The sequence below is a fragment of the Camelus ferus genome, chromosome 14, assembly GCF_009834535.1.
Source record: "Camelus ferus isolate YT-003-E chromosome 14, BCGSAC_Cfer_1.0, whole genome shotgun sequence".
Classification (NCBI taxonomy): domain Eukaryota; kingdom Metazoa; phylum Chordata; class Mammalia; order Artiodactyla; family Camelidae; genus Camelus; species Camelus ferus.
The window spans coordinates 3,318,843-3,336,730 of NC_045709.1; the positions used below are offsets into that span (position 1 = coordinate 3,318,843).

The following is a 17,888-nucleotide window of genomic DNA, read 5'->3' on the forward strand; positions in this document are numbered from 1 at the left end:
AGTCTGTCAAGTCATACAGAATTTTAAAAATCTGGTTATTAGACAAATACACTTATGCCTGCATTTAATGGAATATACAACAATCTAGGTCTTTGGAGAAAAAAGGGATGAAGGAAAGACACACATTGAATTATATGTTATGGTCACACTGTTCTCAGGCAGCAGCAACAGTTACAAATGTTACATGTTTAGTCTTTAAAATGGTTGTCACTATAAAAAGTGCCAATGGTTCTGCACACCATCTCCCCCTCATCATCCAGGAACCTGTACTTGGTTCTGGAAAGAAATACAAAGGAAAAAAAAAAATTGAGTCAGTGATCCCACTGCAGAAGAGCTTGTGGTCTCATGAGACAGACGGCAAATCAGGATTCAGTAAACCAAAGGCCTGGACAAAGGAGCACTGGGCTTCTTGGAGAAAGAGAATGCCTTCAGTGGGTCTTCCAAGGATGAGCAGGAGTTGGCCAGGTGGTGACAGAGGAAAGGCATTCCAGGCAGAGGGAACAGTTCACGTAGAGGTGTGAAGCTGCGTGGTGCAAGCAGGCAAACAGCATTCAGGCTGAGGTAGGCAGTAACAAGATGGAGATGTAGGCAGAAGCCGTATCTTACTTACACTGCTTGTTAACCTTGAATTTATTTGGTGGATAAGGAATAGGAAACCAGCGAAAGGATTCAGGTACGGATGGGGCAGGTTAAGTTTCTATTTTGGACAGATCATCTGGGTAGTTTCCATGTGAGAACTGGGGAGGTGCCAGACTTAGCAAGGAGGTGGGGGTGTCATGAGGGAAAGAAGGCTGCCTCTTGAAAAGGTGCTCCCTGTTCAAAGCACCATAACGCAATGAAATCTAGGAGATGGATGATTTATTTCATAATAGATAATGGAATTATGCTGTTATGAAAAGTCACTCAAAATAATCAATGGAAGTAAAAAAAAAAAAAAAAAAAAAAGTCACTCAATACCCAAAAAAGTCAACTAACCACGGGAAAAAAACTGATGTTTTAGGGGCAGAGGGGAAACAAGTTTGGATTGAATATAGAAATGAAAGAGAGGCTCAAACTGTGTTCAAGGATGAAAACTAAAGGTCTACTTTGAAAGAGAAGAAGAATCAAGAGTACAAAGAACATCTGGTAAATGAAGACAGGAGAAGGCAGAATACAAACTTCTCACAAACTAGCACTAATCCCTAGGGGGCCGTTAAGCAGGCCAGTCTGAAAGCTGCAAATGCTGCTGTTTGCTGTGCTGAATCGTGACTTGCCCTTTAATTCTTGGTGGTGTTACAAACCAGTCCTTCACAGGTTCGTTTTCACGGTTCTAGGGTCCCAGTGTGACTGAGCAGTCTCAGATGTCAGCACACAGAGAAAATGAGGAAGTGGTATTGCTGGGTTTTCATTTGTGTAAGTGGTCTACGTTACACTAACATATCTCATTGAAATATGCCAACGAACTTCCATTGCAATTTTAAAAGCTTGTTTAACCTTATCCTTATACCTCCTTCCCACCACCACATCAAATAACTGTTGACACTAAAAAAGTAAAGTTATTCAGAATAATCACTTAATCCACTCAATAGTTATTCTTACACCAGATTTTATTATACTTCGAAATACAAGCTACATTTTTACAAAATAGAAATTCCTCCTGTGAGTGGAATAATTTTTATTTCTGTATAAGCTGAATATGCTGACTTGTTTTATGAACATCTATTTTATAGAAATGGTCACAATTTTTTTTTAAGTTAGCTGATTTACTGAGGGGGAAGGAGGGAGCTGACAAAAATCTCCATGCATGATAGTCCTAGTAGCTATGCAAACAAGGGTGAAGGTGAGGGTCAATGATGCAAACTTGAGCAAAGGCATTTTACAGGCGGAGTGGGTTTTGGTGTTTATAAAAGAAAGCTGAACTCCCTTTGAAGGGCTTCTGTACATATATATGCATGCTCACATTTCATATGCATATAGAGGCTTCACTCTGAAAAAGCCCAGTATAATAGAATCAAATTTACAAAACAGGTTAAGTTAGTGTTGACTGACTTTTAACAATAAAGGGACTCACCACAGGTTTTATTTAAACTGCTTACGTTCAAAAGTAATCAACTTACATACAACGTGTAGGTACTTACTGCGTAAAGGCAAGCACACCTGGACACACACTTACGCACACACTTACACACGTACAACACAACCTGACAAACAGCTGATGCTGCTGTCCATGGTGTTTGGTTTACTGACCCTTTACCACATCTTAATAGTTTTAAAATCAAATATACAGGAGTCAGTCTTTATCAGGGTATATGTTGTTATCACAGAGTGATAAAAATCAGTTATGGGACTAGAAACAGTATACCCACAAAGCTATAAAGAAGTCCTCGGGTTAAAACACCAAATTATTTTAAAACCATTTGTTTTAAGAGGTATTCCCCACTAAGTTCTTTCTATGAGTTTACTAATAACCTTACAGATGGCATAAGTCATATTCCTGTTCTCCAGCTCCTTTACAAAAATTCTCTTCATATCAAATATCTATAATTGAATCAACCTCATTTTTCTCACGATATGGCTAAAAAAATTTTAATAGCAATGAGATAATTTGGAAGAAATAACTTCTATATGCTTTTTCTTAAAACTAGCATTATATTTGCAATTTTAATTGCGATGACTTAAAAAAGACCTGGAATAAACTTATCAAGCATAAAATTCTCTCTATAATGCTTTTAAAGGCAAGTGGTTTCTTTTCAATTAAAACTATATTCCTGCCTATTAAATACTAAGGTAACTGTACAACTATGTAGTGAAAAAGATCTCCACTCCATAAAGATCTCCCTAACACACATTCTACTCGACCTAATCAACCAGCACTGTAATTTTTAATATGCACTTAGCACCGATGGGTAGTCAGGCCAACACTGGAGACTATTCCAGCTGCTAAAGAAGAAAAGGGGGCCTCATTATAACCCAGTGCTACGACAGTCCACGTACACTCCGTGAATACTGAGTATCCTAGTATTCTCTGCTCAATTCTAGTCGCATCTCAGCAATGATAGACTAGCGGGTTGTCCAAATAGTCTCAATTTGTTTCACTTTGAACGACCTTCTGTCATCATGTGCAGTACCATGTGGTCATATGGATTCAATGACTTGTATCATAATGACCCTAAGGTTCTGATGACAGAGGAAAAATCATCACTAAGTATCTCTCCTCTGCCCTTACATCTAGGTAAGAGGGAAATAAATTCTTCAAAAGAACGAGACCCCAAGTAGTTTTTCACTTTTTTCTAAATTCTGGAAATAAGACCTCAGAGATGATTAGTGACCAAAATCTCACTTTTTAATTCTCGCTCTCCTGTACTCCTTGAAATCAATGTTTTTTTAAGGGCAATGCCCAGGTCATTATGAACACAGATTTACTGGGTCCTATACCAAACCTACTGATTCCACATCTCAGGAGGGAACCAGAGAAAGCCTACATTTAAAAAAACAAGCTTCCTGGGTGAGGGCCATTCACCATCAAGTTTGAGAATCACTATCTTACACATTATTACAGAGTTTCTTCCTAATGCTGTCATTTTTAGTCATCTGATATTTGGGACAACTATCAGAAGATCAATACAACATTAGGTTAAGGTGAGTTAAATTCTTGTTCTTTTACCAACTATCTATGTGAGTTATATTAAAGAGCTCTTATGAAGAAAAAGTATGAGTGCTCTGGAAAAACTGCACTTGTAAAACCAAAGGATTAGACTAGACAGTATTCAAGATTCATTCTAGTTCGAAAATTCTAATTTTATTCTTTGTTTCATCTCATGTTGACAGGGGATGGAATGCAAATATATGTTCAAGGTAGTAGCAGGTACCAAGGCTACTTCTAGTCTTGGCAGACGGCCCACAAAGACATGCCTGCTGATCTGACTTAACAATTCTATTCTATGTAAAATCCTATTCCACACTTACTCTTAAGTCCCTGTTCACAACCAGTCATTCTAATTAATCCAATTTTGTCTCAATATCTAGTCTGCTGTAACTGTACTTATATTCCAGAACAGGAAATAGCTTTGCTAAACAAAGATTACACTAAAATGTTAAATATTATCTGTAATTTAATGTGTAAAGAGGAAAGAATAAAAATAAAGTATACATTTCAATAAAATACTGAAACTAAGGGCTCTGCATATACCAAGTCATACAGTGTAACACGAATTCACTTACGTCAGTAGTATCAGGTGTGCAGAGTAAAACTCCACTGCAACCTCTGTTAGACTTGTAAAGTAAAATTCAACTGCATGCACATTTGATAACATTTCGACAGCACTGAAGACAACAGAATTTTATATTAAACTGGGGCAAGCCCTGGCCTCGGGTGCCATCATCTCCCCTCATTACCTGCAAGGCCCTAAAGATCTAGGTCCCTATTACCTCCACTCAGCCAGTCTGAACCCTTGGCTCGCTCTGCCCCAGGCCCCCAGCCTTCCCAGCATCCTGCAAACACTCAGGCCCACTCCTACACTGAGGCCTTCACATCGCTGTTCCTTCTGCCTGTGGTGCTTTTTCTCAGGTCTCTCCATGACTCCCTCCTTAGCTTCCTTCAAGTCTATACTCATGCTCACTGGGCTCTCAATTGATCTAGCTCAAATTTCAACCCACCTGCTGTCCCCCTTTGAACATTTAGTTTTCTTCCTTAGCACTTAACATCATCTAATACACGTTCTGCTTATTTCCCCCATAAACTAGGCTGCATAAATGCAGGCAGTCTGTTCACCAGTGTATCCCTAGTGCCTACAACAGTGTCTGGCAAACACCTGGCACTCAACGGTGATGAATGAATGGGTGTATCATGAACTGTGTATTTTTCACTTATCTACATTATTCTATCTATTATTCTATTACCTATACTAAAGTGAAAACCCATTCCCAGAAAAAAAAAAGTGTATGGCTTTTGACAGACCTCAAGAGTATTAATATTGTTAAAAAATAAATAAATAAAAGTATGCAGCCATCACCAAAGAGGTTCATATAATATTCGATGTCTCAACATTTCTTTGGGGGTTTTCCAGAAAAAAATGTACTAATAAGCAGTTCAAATTTTTGCCTCCAGAAGTTGGTATGCTTATAAATGCAACTGCATGACTCACTCTTGGTTTGCAGAACTGTCCATTTGCACAAAACAATTCCTGGCTTTGTAAAACTTGCCTCCTTTATGCTACACCCAAGTTTCCTGGGCTCAAAATTTCTTCTCAAAGGATGACTAACCTAATTAGAAAATAAAATTTAGTCCCTTTTTTAAGGAAACACATACATTTTGATTTTAAAACAATGAGAGGTGGGGAATCTGAAAATTAAATAGCAAAACAAAAAGTACTTGAACATCACATGGGTTTTGATTAATTATATAATTGCCATTCCCTCTAGTAATGTAAATAACAAAGAACAAATCAGATTTAGCTCTCATGACCAGGGGCTAAAAATCTACTTAAAAATTACTATTCTATCTATACTGATGAATAAATGATCAATTCCAAGGGCATGATATTAGAAACAAAGTACAGTTTTAGAAACTATTTAGTTTGGTGTAAAATAAGTTCCAATACTTGACTATCTACTATGTGAAAGGCACTGTGCTCTGCATCAAAGATCCAAAATGAAGTAAATAATGTAACAAAACAAAGTAGGACACAGAGAGTAAAACAGAGACCATGCAACTAACCTTAAACCAGTGAAAGAGACTCTGAGAGGGGCCTTAACAGAAGCATCAAGGAGGCACCTCCACATCACAGCTGGGGTGGCAGTGCATTCCTGTGGAGGGTATGGAATGGGGGATTTCACAAGAGTACTCCAGTTGGGGACACAAAGGATGAAGAGAGGAAAATAAGGACATTCTTCTCTAAGACCATCTACCAAATTCTGAGGGCTTATTCTCTGTGCACCAGGTACTACAGATACAAAATCGGAAGCCAGCCGCTGCCACCCTCCCTAAAGAAACTCAGTCAAATGAGGGAAGAAATGAGTCAACTGCACAGACTCGATAAAGACTAAACCAAACCCTCAAATGTGCTCATGAGACACTGTGGTTTTGGTTGGTCTCTATCAAAGCGATCTAATGAGTACCTCAACCATAAGCAAATAACCCAATCCAATTGCTTCAAAGTCAGCCATTGACAGAATAGCACAAGATTAAACAGCTTTCCTGGAGGTGGCATACAAGCTCAGTTTTAATACATCAGTAGGACACTGAAGCTTTCCAGGTGAGGTGGAAGAAGGAAAAATAAAATATGGGATATTCAGGCAGAGCAGAGGTCTGCAAACTAAAACCAAGAACATACAATAGAGTCCTTATGTGGCACAGAAAGCCTAAAATATTCACTATATCGCCCACTACAGAAAAAGTATGCGAACCCCTAACGAGATTATTCTTGTGTGGTTGGAGCTTAGGTACGCAGTGAAGCAGTGACAGACAAGGCTAAAAAAATTGGTTGAGGCTGAATTATGAAAGCCCTTGAATAGCAGCCAGAAGTCAGATCTGTTACCCTCCTTTTAGGAATTCCACTACTCAGCAGCATTGAGAAAAAAATTAAGGACTTTACACTAAGTGACATTTATGGTCACATACTTTTGAGCCAGGACTTGGTTAGACCCTCACAGTCCTGACAGGTGGTTATCACCCAGTGTTAGAGATGACAAAAAGTTCAGAAGGGTTAAGTCACGTGCCCTCAAAACACACCATTAATTCAAAACTGGGATTCTAAGATTCCAGATTCACCTGTTAGTATCTTTTCTGCTATATAACAGTTGCCTCTGTGGTAGAGCCAAAAGAAATCTATCATTTTGCAACCAACAAACAGCAAAATAGTTAAGTAGTAATGCCAAGCTTGGCATTATGTTCAATTGCTTCGCATATTTCATGGCCACTAAGTTAAGCTAGCTAATTTATGAAAGTGTTCATTTGCTGTCAATTAGATCACAGAAAGGTCGATGCTAGAGCAGAAATGACTGACAAAAAGTGGTAGCTGGCGGAGAACCCCAAACTTGAGTCCACAGTATTAGTGTATACATGCAAAGGCCTGCACATACTTTTTGCTCCCCACTGTTTGGGGAAGGGAGGCGAGGAACAGACTGATGAACTAATTCTTGCAAAGAACTATCAGCTTTGTTGAAGTAACAGGACAGAATTTGTGGTGTAAAAGCGCACCTTGTTTTTATAAACCCTAATAGTTTTACTCTGTTTTGAGACTTAAAGTGGAATTAAAATCAGATTACTTCTGAAAGGGAGTCCCTTAACAATTCTACACGTTTGTATGCTGTCACCACTATACTTCATGGTTCTTTATAAAGTACTACTGACACTCACATATTTGAGTACTTTTAAAGTAAATTAAAATAACTACTCATTCAAAATAAAAACTTTTCTGTGAACTCATGCCCATTATAGATTTTAAAAATTATGCTAAAAAATATTTAACTAGTTGATACACTTTCTTCAGACAGAATCTTGAATCTTAAATGGACTGAACATCAAACAAAAGGCTGACTATAGGATTCAAACCTCTCAGACTAAATGCACATAAACCTGATGCTATCAGTAACATTAAGTACTGTTCTTAGCACTTTACATTTACATATACAGGTACGTATAACTCAAAAACCTTGGAGCCAGATGTGTTTCTAAATTCAGAATTTTAAATTTTACAATGCAATATAGACATACCATCTATTTTGTAACAGCCACAGCAGGATCTGTCATAGCATTCTGTTATTAAACAAATTAACATTTCTGTAGCAAAATATATGACCTATTTGTACTGTATGTTTAGGACAGTTTTGTTTTTTCTTTTTTGTACCACTGAGTCATACACAAATTTAGTTTTTAGAGCCTTCTGGATTAGGCTAAATAATGGTAGAACTATATTAACTCATTCAACTCATAAGAGCCCGTAAGATGAATATTATCATCCCAATTTCATAGACAGGAATACTGAGGCACAGGGACATTAAGTACCTGCCCACTGTCACAAAGCTAGTAAGCAGTGTAGCCAGGATTTAATCCCAAGCAGGTGATCTTCAGAGTCCGTGCACTTAACCACTATGTAATATTGCCTTTTAATGCACTTAGACATCCAGCAAATGGTATGTATAAGAGTTTACTATTATTTAGAGCTTTTGTAGTTGCACTGAAGGCACTGAAGATTATTTTCCTAACTTCTTTTTGATAAACTAAAAATTGCTTGGGGCCAACAGTAGTTTTTGAAACATCTTTTTGTATAACTGAATCCTATAAACATAAGCAAAAATAGAATCAATGAGATATGTATGAGACGTCTCAATGCAAAATAAGAATTAAAAATTCAAATGTGAAGGCACAGCAAAGGTAACATTTAGAAGACTCCAAACAAGCCAAAATTTAGAATATGCATAAAATGCTAACATGATTGGAACAAAGGAACTAACCTGAATCACTCCAATCTCATTGAAGAAATCAGTGATACACTGATCCTAGTATCTAGGTAGGAAAAAATCTTGAGAAAATCTTAGCATTTGAACAATGAAAACTATTTGAGAGCTTGCAAGTTTAAAGAACAAGAATTTGATTGGCATGATGTGCCAATCTTCTTCCACCTGTAACAATGTATCTTGTTCCTCTGCAATTATTTGGATTTGAGAAAAACAAAACCTTCAACACAAGTCAATGCTACCTGCTTATACTACCTTCTGTAAGAGGCAAGAGATTTGGATTTTTAATAAGCTTTCCTACTTAAGAAATAATAATATTCTGCTCCTTAGAAATAGACTTCCCAGCTCATGTACAAGAAGAATTAAAAAATTCAACTTGCTCATTCTTTGCTTCATTGTCACAGGTGATTTATTAATAAAAAATCATTCAATGTCCACCCAATTCATTCACAGTTGTTAAAAGCATGGGAACTTAAGTCTGACAGACCTCAGTTCAAATCCCAGCTCCATCACTTTTCATTGGAATGAATGGGGCAAAGAACTTAACCTGGGCCTCATTCTTCTGGTATGTAATGAATGACACAATACTATCACTACTTCACAAGGCTGTCATAATGAGGTAGTCCATAGAAAGCACTAGTACAGAACAGCCACCACTGTTGTTGCCCACGTGGGTTAGCAATGCATATGATTTTAGCTGATTTGAGGGGTACATATACTGAGGTAGGAAGAGAGACCAAGAGTTAAATTAATTTCAGAAGCAAATCACAGGAGTGGCTCTAAAAATAACACTTTTGAGTAAATCAGTATCTCTAATTTACCCACAAGTGCCCAAACGTTTCCAAAATAAAAACTCTTGGTGTGTGTAAAATGATCTTACAATAGAATGTGCATAGCTGGAGACAAAGGAAACCAGGGCAATGTGGACGATCCCTCTTATTTAAAATTATGTATGACTCTCTTCCTGGCACAGAAACCATTATTTTGTCCTTTTAGCTTTTATTATTTCCTCTTCTTGGTTCTTCCAAGGCAGAGATAACTGATATCCATGTTCTTATGGGCTAAGATAGCAGGTAAGAGTGTAAAGGTAAACTGCTTTACAGCTAGCAGGTTAGAAAGAAAAGTAGTAGCTCTAAGAAAAAACAGTCGCAACACCCAGAAATATTCTACCTATTTTTTGGAAACGTCAGTGATAGCGGCAAATCAAAGAGATGCACACAAATCTGGACAAGGAAGACTCAAAGTGCACCAAGCAGATCAGATGTCAACTAATAGGCAGTAATACTGCTCTGGGTCAGTGACATCTCTCTCAAATCAGTGATCTAATCTGATATGTAGATAACTGGGGAAGGAGAAAAGGAAAGTAAAATGAGAAAAAATAGCCAAAAAAATTTAAGTATTGCACTAAATTAAAATTTCTATCAAAATTATTCATGATAGCATAGTGACATACTTTCACTTTAAATATTTATTTGAAATTTATCTAGAAAATTTATCTAGGACAGATCAATTATTTTCTCCCTGTCCTACATAGTTAGCCTGCTAAAAAAATACAAGTTTTTCCAGACTCAGGGAGACAACAGCAATGCTGATTCAATGTTCTGCAGCCAGTGAATATCACAAACCAAAGGAATGAAATATTGGTGGGGAAAAGAAAAAACAAAACAAAACTGCAGTTATAAGTGCAAACCATCCTTTCTCTCCACTCCATATAAAGATAAAGAAAACAGATTTTTTTTTAAAGTGGCCAGTAACTGCCTGTATGTTGAAGACTGAACTTGCTAGTTAGTAAGCAACTCTAAATGGGTTAGGACACATGACAGAAAATTATCAAAATTAACCCTGATGTTTCAAACCTGTGATAGAGCCATCTAAAGATATCACTTTACTTTATAGAATTCAAAGATTATCCCATTCAATATTCTTTGAAGACAGTAGAATTCTGGGAAGTTATCAAGGTGTAAATAATTATAGAAATCAGGAGAAAAGATAAAGAATCTAAGATTAAGAAAAAAATGATACATAAAAATAGATTTTAAAAAAGTTTCCTCTGTATAGCACAGGAAACTGTTCAATATCTTGTAATAACCTTTAGTGAAAAAAATATGAAAATGAATATATATGTATGTATATGCATGAATGGGAAATTATGCTGTATACCAGAAATTGACCCATTGTAACTGACTGTACTTCATTAAAAAGGAAAAGAAAAGTGAATTCAAAGACTAAACCTCAAAAAGGAAAATAAATACTAAGAGAAAAAAATGTACATTCTGAAAAACACAGAAAGGTATCTAGAGCACTAAGAAAACTGAAATTTGAAAAGTGAAAATGGGAGTTTAGAAAGAAAATGAAACCAATTAATAGCTATTATTAATTGAACTAGCAGAGAACAAGGATAAATTTAAGAGGCTTAAAATGAAGTTTTTTAACTTTCTGGAGGCTTATCAATTTTCATTACCTAGGATGGTGAAGTGGTACTTGAGGGCAAGCAGCCTAACCTACTTCTCAAAGTTCCCTTCTTTACCCATAAATCTATTGCATTTAGACCAGGTAACGTTATATAACAGTCATGAATGTTAAGAACACCACTGGCCCAGCAAAATCCTGAATCCCACATTCTTTATGCAAATCTAGCCAACTGGATAAACACACTTTAGATAATGTATCCTTTGATACAAAAACTAATACCAGAACTTTTTTAAAACTTCAGCTTCTATTATAGTAGTATCATTCTTAAAGGAAAAAAAAAGTTGCTTTTAAGTGGCAAAAATGTTTCCTTATTTAGAATCATGGACTTTAAGCTTTAAGACCCTATAGATTATTTATAGATAAAGGAACAAAGACCTAAGAAGGCTGTAAGCCTGTTGAAGATTATAAAGCTCATGGGTGGCAGAGAGAGAGACCTGACGGAGCCAGCAGTCCTGTCTGCTGTGGTGCCATATGCCCACCGCATCATCTCTGTAGCAAGAGGCTCCTACCCCTAAGGATTCAACAGTACTGAGAAAATTTAACATACAGAATCACTATCTTGATTCCTAAGGAGAAAATTTTAGAGATTCATACATACAAGAACTTAATTTTGCCTTTTCCTTTCAGTGTCCAAGAACAAAAAGCAGCCTGTAGCGTAGCAGACAGAAGGCCAAGTGAAAACGCCCTCATGCCTGAACAAGCTATAACAGCAGCTCTGGCGTCACCCCACCTCTTTCTCCTTATGAACCCCCTTGATTTCATGTCAGATGACTAGAAGGGGCTGAATTCTCACTCTTTTTTTGGAGGCTGGTTTGCCTCCCATTTACCCGATCCTCAGGTAAATCTCTACATGAGGGTACAAAGTACTGCCTTGCCACAAAATGTTAGCGAGACCAATCTCTAGGGCATTATGGTTCAGAAATTATGATGAGAAAATGAAACAGACCCACAGGCCATCCATGGCCTATGCTTTGTAACAGCTTAGACTGCCAAGAATTTTAATCATAGAACACTTTTTTTTCCCCTACCTCAAAACTGTATTTATAATAAGTTCACCATTCAACCATTCCATAATTCCTTCATGAATGTTAATTTTCTCTCTCTGCTAGATAATAAACTCTCTGAAGTTAATGATCATGTCTTTTAGTTTTTGTATTCCCATGGTATCTATTTATTCTAGAAAGGGAATAGATACTAAATATATACATATTAATTTAATTCCTCAGCAGCTGCCCTAAACCACTGAAACCAAAGTAATCATGTGGATGTGAGAAGAGAGATTTTCTAATAAAGAAAAAAATAATACACAAAAACCAAAGCAAACCGCTAGTGCTGTCACTTCAGGAATCCTGCTGCGGCAAAAGCAGCAAGAAGTGGAGTCGGGCTTTCCTAAATTACCGTTTGCCCCAGCTTCACAAAATAGCCTTCAGTGTAAATCTGCAGCATGATGAACTCGGGTGTCAATGTTTTATACAGGAATTTGAAAGATAAGGACCAAAATTCTCAGTGCAATTACAAATACTTCCCATAAAAAGAATCAAATGGGAATTTCCTGTGATAAATAATTTTCAAAGAGTTCATTAAAAACTTAAGAAAAAGGTAAATAAACCAAACTTCTTATAGAAAAATTGTATTTACAACTCCATTCAAAAGCAGTTTTTAAAAGCAAACAATATAACACTGAAATTGAAAAATCTATGCTCACTCAAAGTTGCCAAGTCTAATAAATTATTAACAGAATACTGCATCAAAAATAAGGCAATGACCCAAGATAACCCATTAACAATTTCTCCACTCCCACAACTAGGTAGAATTAATCTATCTAGAAGCAAATGATACTTCATTCCATTTCAGCATGTCTTAAATCCTTAAGGACAGAAGTGATAAAATATGATCTTCATTCTTCATTAGACTCTTAGAACACTTGAAGGAAAATAATTTCTAAAGCACAAAGAGGTAAAGAGGTATAATCTTTCAAAAAGATGTCAGTGTTCAAAATTCAAGAATGCAATATTAATACACAATGGGCATTAGGTGAATATATGCAATACGTGATAGCAAATTAATTTATTTAGTACTTTTTCCATTCCATATCATCAGGAGGATTGATTTCAACTTTCCTTTTACCTACATCAGACCAGTTGGTACTCAAAACTGTACCACCAGACTCCATCTGCAATAAGAAAGAAAAATAGATTAATTCTTGGACCATAAAATCAAAACAATATTTTTCTTAAAACGTTCCAAGAATAGAGTCCCAAATATAAGCTCTGTTTGGCTCAATATACACAAGACAATATTCTGATTTAATCTTAGGCTTTCCAGGTAAGTTACTATGTTTTGTAAAATCTGAAAAGGAACCTCTAGTTAGGTAGGGGCATCACGTCCACATACACTGTCATATAAAGCACCATGTCTCCCTCTGCTAATCAGCATAAAGGTATATGTAGATGAAAATAAAACTGTCTCCCAAAGAAAATGGTAACGTAATCTCTTTTGCTGAGGACTGTAAAGACTAGGCAAAGAAACTCTTTCTAGTTGAACAGAACTTTTAAGAGCTCCTCTCTGTGTCAAATGCATGCAAGTGTATGGTGGAATTATTTTTAAATCAAGGTACACACACACAGATACACATAGTCAGTGTCTCAGTAAAGAACTGGTTATTTACTACCTACTGAATATAACACCTACCAACAGCCCTAGATGTTCATAAATACATTAAAAAAATTAAGTTTGGGGTATTTATTATCTTAATGCAATAAATATTCACTGATTTGGATCATAGCAAAGATGATTAAAATCTAAGTATTTAAAAATAATCAGCTGTGTCATTGGTAAAATATAAAGTTACATGCCCTACTGTTACACCGGCACCTCAAAGTAACCCTGTTGCCCCACACTCTCTGCCAAGCGCCCTTTGCATGGGGTGCTCTTCTCCATCACAGTTCTTTTTATGTCTTTAGTTATCCTCCAAACATGACATGCCACCATCTCTCTGTGGCCTTCTTTGACCCTAGTCAGCACCCTATCTACTCTTGTAGGATCTGTCATCTGTGTGAGTGTTAATATAACATGTATCACAGTGCACTGTTAAAATTTTTAGGATCTGCCTCCTTATCCCTGCTTCCCACTCTTGGCTCCAAACTAAAGCTAGGAGCTCCTAAAACGCAAGGAGCATATTTTACAAATACTTACATCCTAGATCTAAGTGCAGCAGCGTGGTACACAGTAGGCATCAAATAAAAAACTGAATACAATGAGACAAGTCTATATAATAAACTACTCCTAAGAGAACTGAAGGAAACAGATTTCATCTATAATTTGATCATATTTGCTAACGACATTTATATTCTCGTCTCTTCTTACGGACTACAGTGCAACGGAGCATTTCCCTCTGATTATTTTGTACATGTTGGCTTTTGGTCTCAATAAGACTGAGAGGTCACAGATGAGATAAGAGTCTTTTTTTTTTGTACAGGCATACCTCGTTTCATTGTGCTTCATTTTATTTTGCTTTGCAGATACTGCATATTTTACAAATTGAAGGTTTGTGGCAACCCTGCATCGAATGACAATACTGATGTCATTTTTCTAACATCATTTGCTCACTTTGTGTCTCTGTGTTGCATTTTGATAATTCTCACACTATTTCAAACTTTTTCATTGTTATTATATTTGTTATAGGGATCTGTGATCAGTGATTTTTGATATTACTACTGCAAAAAGACTACAACTTGCTAAAAACTCAGGTGATTAAGTTAGTATATTTTAGCAATGAAGGATTTTTAAATTAAGGTACAATCATTTTTTCTTAAGACAAAGTCACTGCAACGTAACAGACTAAAGTACAGTGTAAACATAACTTTTATATGCACGGGGAAACTAGCAAAGTATGACTCAAGCGATATTGCAGTGTTCGCTTTATGATGGCGCTCTAGCACCGAACCCGCAGCTCCCTGAAGTATGCCTGTATTCCCAGAAGGACAGCAGCCAGCCCTTGTTATGTTCTAGGTTGATGTTGCCAAACAGATGGCTTATTTTATGGGTGTACATGGTTCAATTATAATTAGAAAAGTTTCTATATGAAAATGGATACAGACTCTATAATCTATCTTTGAAATTTCATACACTATTTTGTTCAGCAAGCTCTTTAAGGTCAATACTGAAAGTGACTCCTCCTGCTGGAGGCATTGAGTAAATGCACTTCTTCCTACTATTCCCACTAAGTACAACTAAAAACCTTCAATGTTGTATAAATAACAAACATGAGACTCTAAAAGGTGAAGAGAGGAAGACAAATCAGTGAGGGAACTTTGGACTCAAGGAACAACACTGGTGAATTTTTCAGGTTTTCTTTTTGCTTCATTTTTCCTTGAGTTGGAACTGAAGAAGCTGAAAATGCCAAAGGGAACAACAAAAAAAGAACAACAAAGGCCTGAGTGAAGAGCCTAGACTTCCGCCAGTGCTAGGTTATCACGAGTCAGCCTCCTCTGTTGCCTGTGGCGTCAGTGGAAACCACACAGGGAGCTGGAACTCCTCCCCATTCCCAGCAGTTAATGAGAAGATATCCTGGCGTGTCTATGGAGGTGGAGTGGGGTACCTGGATTCCTACCTCCACCTGGCAATAATGAGGCAGTGACTGCTTCCTCTGCCGGAGTGGTTGTCAGAGAAAGTGACCTAAGATGGAGGGTTTAAATAATAACCACAGTCTCACAGCATAACATGAAATTGTACAGGTTTCAACTGAATATCATTTGGCACTGATGAAAAACACAAAGATTATATTTTTAAAAAGACAAGACAAACAACAGATGCTAATATAGAGAAGAGAGAGAAGCTAAAATTATATGACAAATTTTTAAAGCAGTCATGGTAAAAATGCTTTCATAAGAACCATGAACTATCTTGAAACAAATGAAAAATAGAAAACCTCAGCAAAGAAAGAGAAGACATAAACAAGAGTCAAAGAAAGTTTTATAACTGAAAAATACAACTGAAATAAAAAGGTCAGTGAATGGGCTCAAGAGCAAAAGACAGAGAACAGAGAAAAGAATCAGTGAATTGGAAAACAGAACAAGGCAAATCACCTACTCTGAACGACAGACAGAAAATAGAGATAAAATGAAGAGAGTCTCAGGGATGTGTCGTACTATAACAAAATACCTAACATTTGTGTCATCAGGTTCCAGGAAGAAGAAAACAAAGAAGGCAGGTCTGAAAAAAGCACTCAATGATATAATGAATGAAAATATCCCAAATTTGGCAAGAGACATAAACCTACAGATTCAAGAAACTGAGCAAATCCCAATCAGTATAAACCCAAAAAGACTCCTGCCAAGACAGAATCTGTCATAGATCCACCCTGAAAGAATGCCCAAAGAAAGTTCTCTAAACAGAAAACAACAAAAAATGAAACCCTGAAAGTCAGAAAGAAAGGAAGGTAACAATATGGGTAAATACAATAGAGTCTGCTTTTCCCCTTAAGTTTTCTAAATTATGTTTGATGGTTGAGTGAAAATTATCACAGTATATGGTGTGATTTCTAAATGTATGTAGAGGAAATATTTAAGAAAATTATATTATAAATGAGAAAGGGTAATGAGACATAAAGGGAGATAAGGTTTCCATACAGCACTCAAACTGTGAAAAAAAAAAATGACACCAGTAAGACCATCATAAACTATGTGTAATATAGCTAGTATAAAATCTACAGCAACCACTAAAAATGCTATGCAGAGAAGATATACTAAAAAATACTATAGATAAATCAAGATGAAATTCTAAAAAATGTTCAAGGACCCATAGGAAAGCAGGAAAAACAAAAAGAGAAACAAAACACAGAACAAATAGAAAACAAAAAATTAAGTGATGGACTTAAGTCCTAACATACCAAAAATTACATTAAATTTAAGTAGTCCAAATACATCAATTAAAAGACAGAGACAGGCAGAGCAGATTAAAAAAACATGACCCAACAACGTGCTGTATTAAAGAAAGCCACTTTAAATATGACTTAGGCAGGTTGAAAGTAAAAGGATGGAACATAATACATCATGCAAAAATTAACCAAAAGACATAGAATCATCTATATTAATATCAAAGCAAAGAAAATTACCAGAGCTAGACAATGACATTATATAGTGATACAAAGGCCAATCCACCATGAAAACATAGCAATCCTAAATGCATATGCACCAAACAACAAAGCAGTAAAATATGTGAAGCAAAAATTGACAGAACTTAAAGAAGAAATTGATAAACCCACAAATACAGCTGGAGACCTTCTCTCAACAATCAATAGAACAGTACGGCAGAAAATCAGCATGAATATAAAAATTCAACTGAAATCAAAAACATATACTGAACTGAATAAAAATGAAAATATAACATCAAAATTTATGGCAGATAGCTAAAATTCTTCTGAGAGGATTTATAGCATAAGTGCATTTAACAGTAAAGAGAAAAAGGGTCAAATCAATAATCTAAGCTCACATCTGAAGAACCTATTAAAAAAATAGCAAAATTAACCAAAGCAAGCATAAGGAAGAAAATAATTAACACATAATCTGAATAGTCCTATAAGCTATTAGGATAAAGAAATTCATAATTTAAAATCTCCCAAAAGAGAAATATCCAGGTCCATATGGCTTCAGTGGTTTAAAGAATCTTTAAAGACAAATTAACACCAATTCTACACAATTCCTTTCCCCACAAAAAAAAGATGGAGCACTTTCCCAATTCATTCTACGAAGTATTACCCTGAAACCAAAACCAAAGACAGTATCAAAAAAGAATACTACAGACCCCTCATTAATAGAGACACAAAAATGCTTTTTAAAGTATCTGAAAATAGAATTGAGCAATATATAAAAAGAATTATACACTACGACCAAGTGGAGTTTATCCTAGGGATGCAAGGCTGGTTCAATAGTAGAAATCAATCATATTAATCACATAAAATCACCACTTTAATGGGTTAA

General features: G+C 36.1%; 1 protein-coding gene across 1 annotated transcript in view; it reads right to left on the minus strand.

Annotated features, from left to right (window-relative positions):
• Nucleotides 1–12,522: 12,522 nt before the first annotated feature.
• Nucleotides 12,523–17,888, minus strand: part of SUGT1 (SGT1 homolog, MIS12 kinetochore complex assembly cochaperone) — a 37,646-nt gene continuing 32,280 nt past the window's right edge. The window contains exon 13 of the mRNA XM_032496035.1: nt 12,523–13,081. Coding sequence (XP_032351926.1) covers nt 12,980–13,081 — 102 coding nt within the window. The 3' untranslated portion in view covers nt 12,523–12,979. The remainder of the gene's footprint in view (nt 13,082–17,888) is intronic.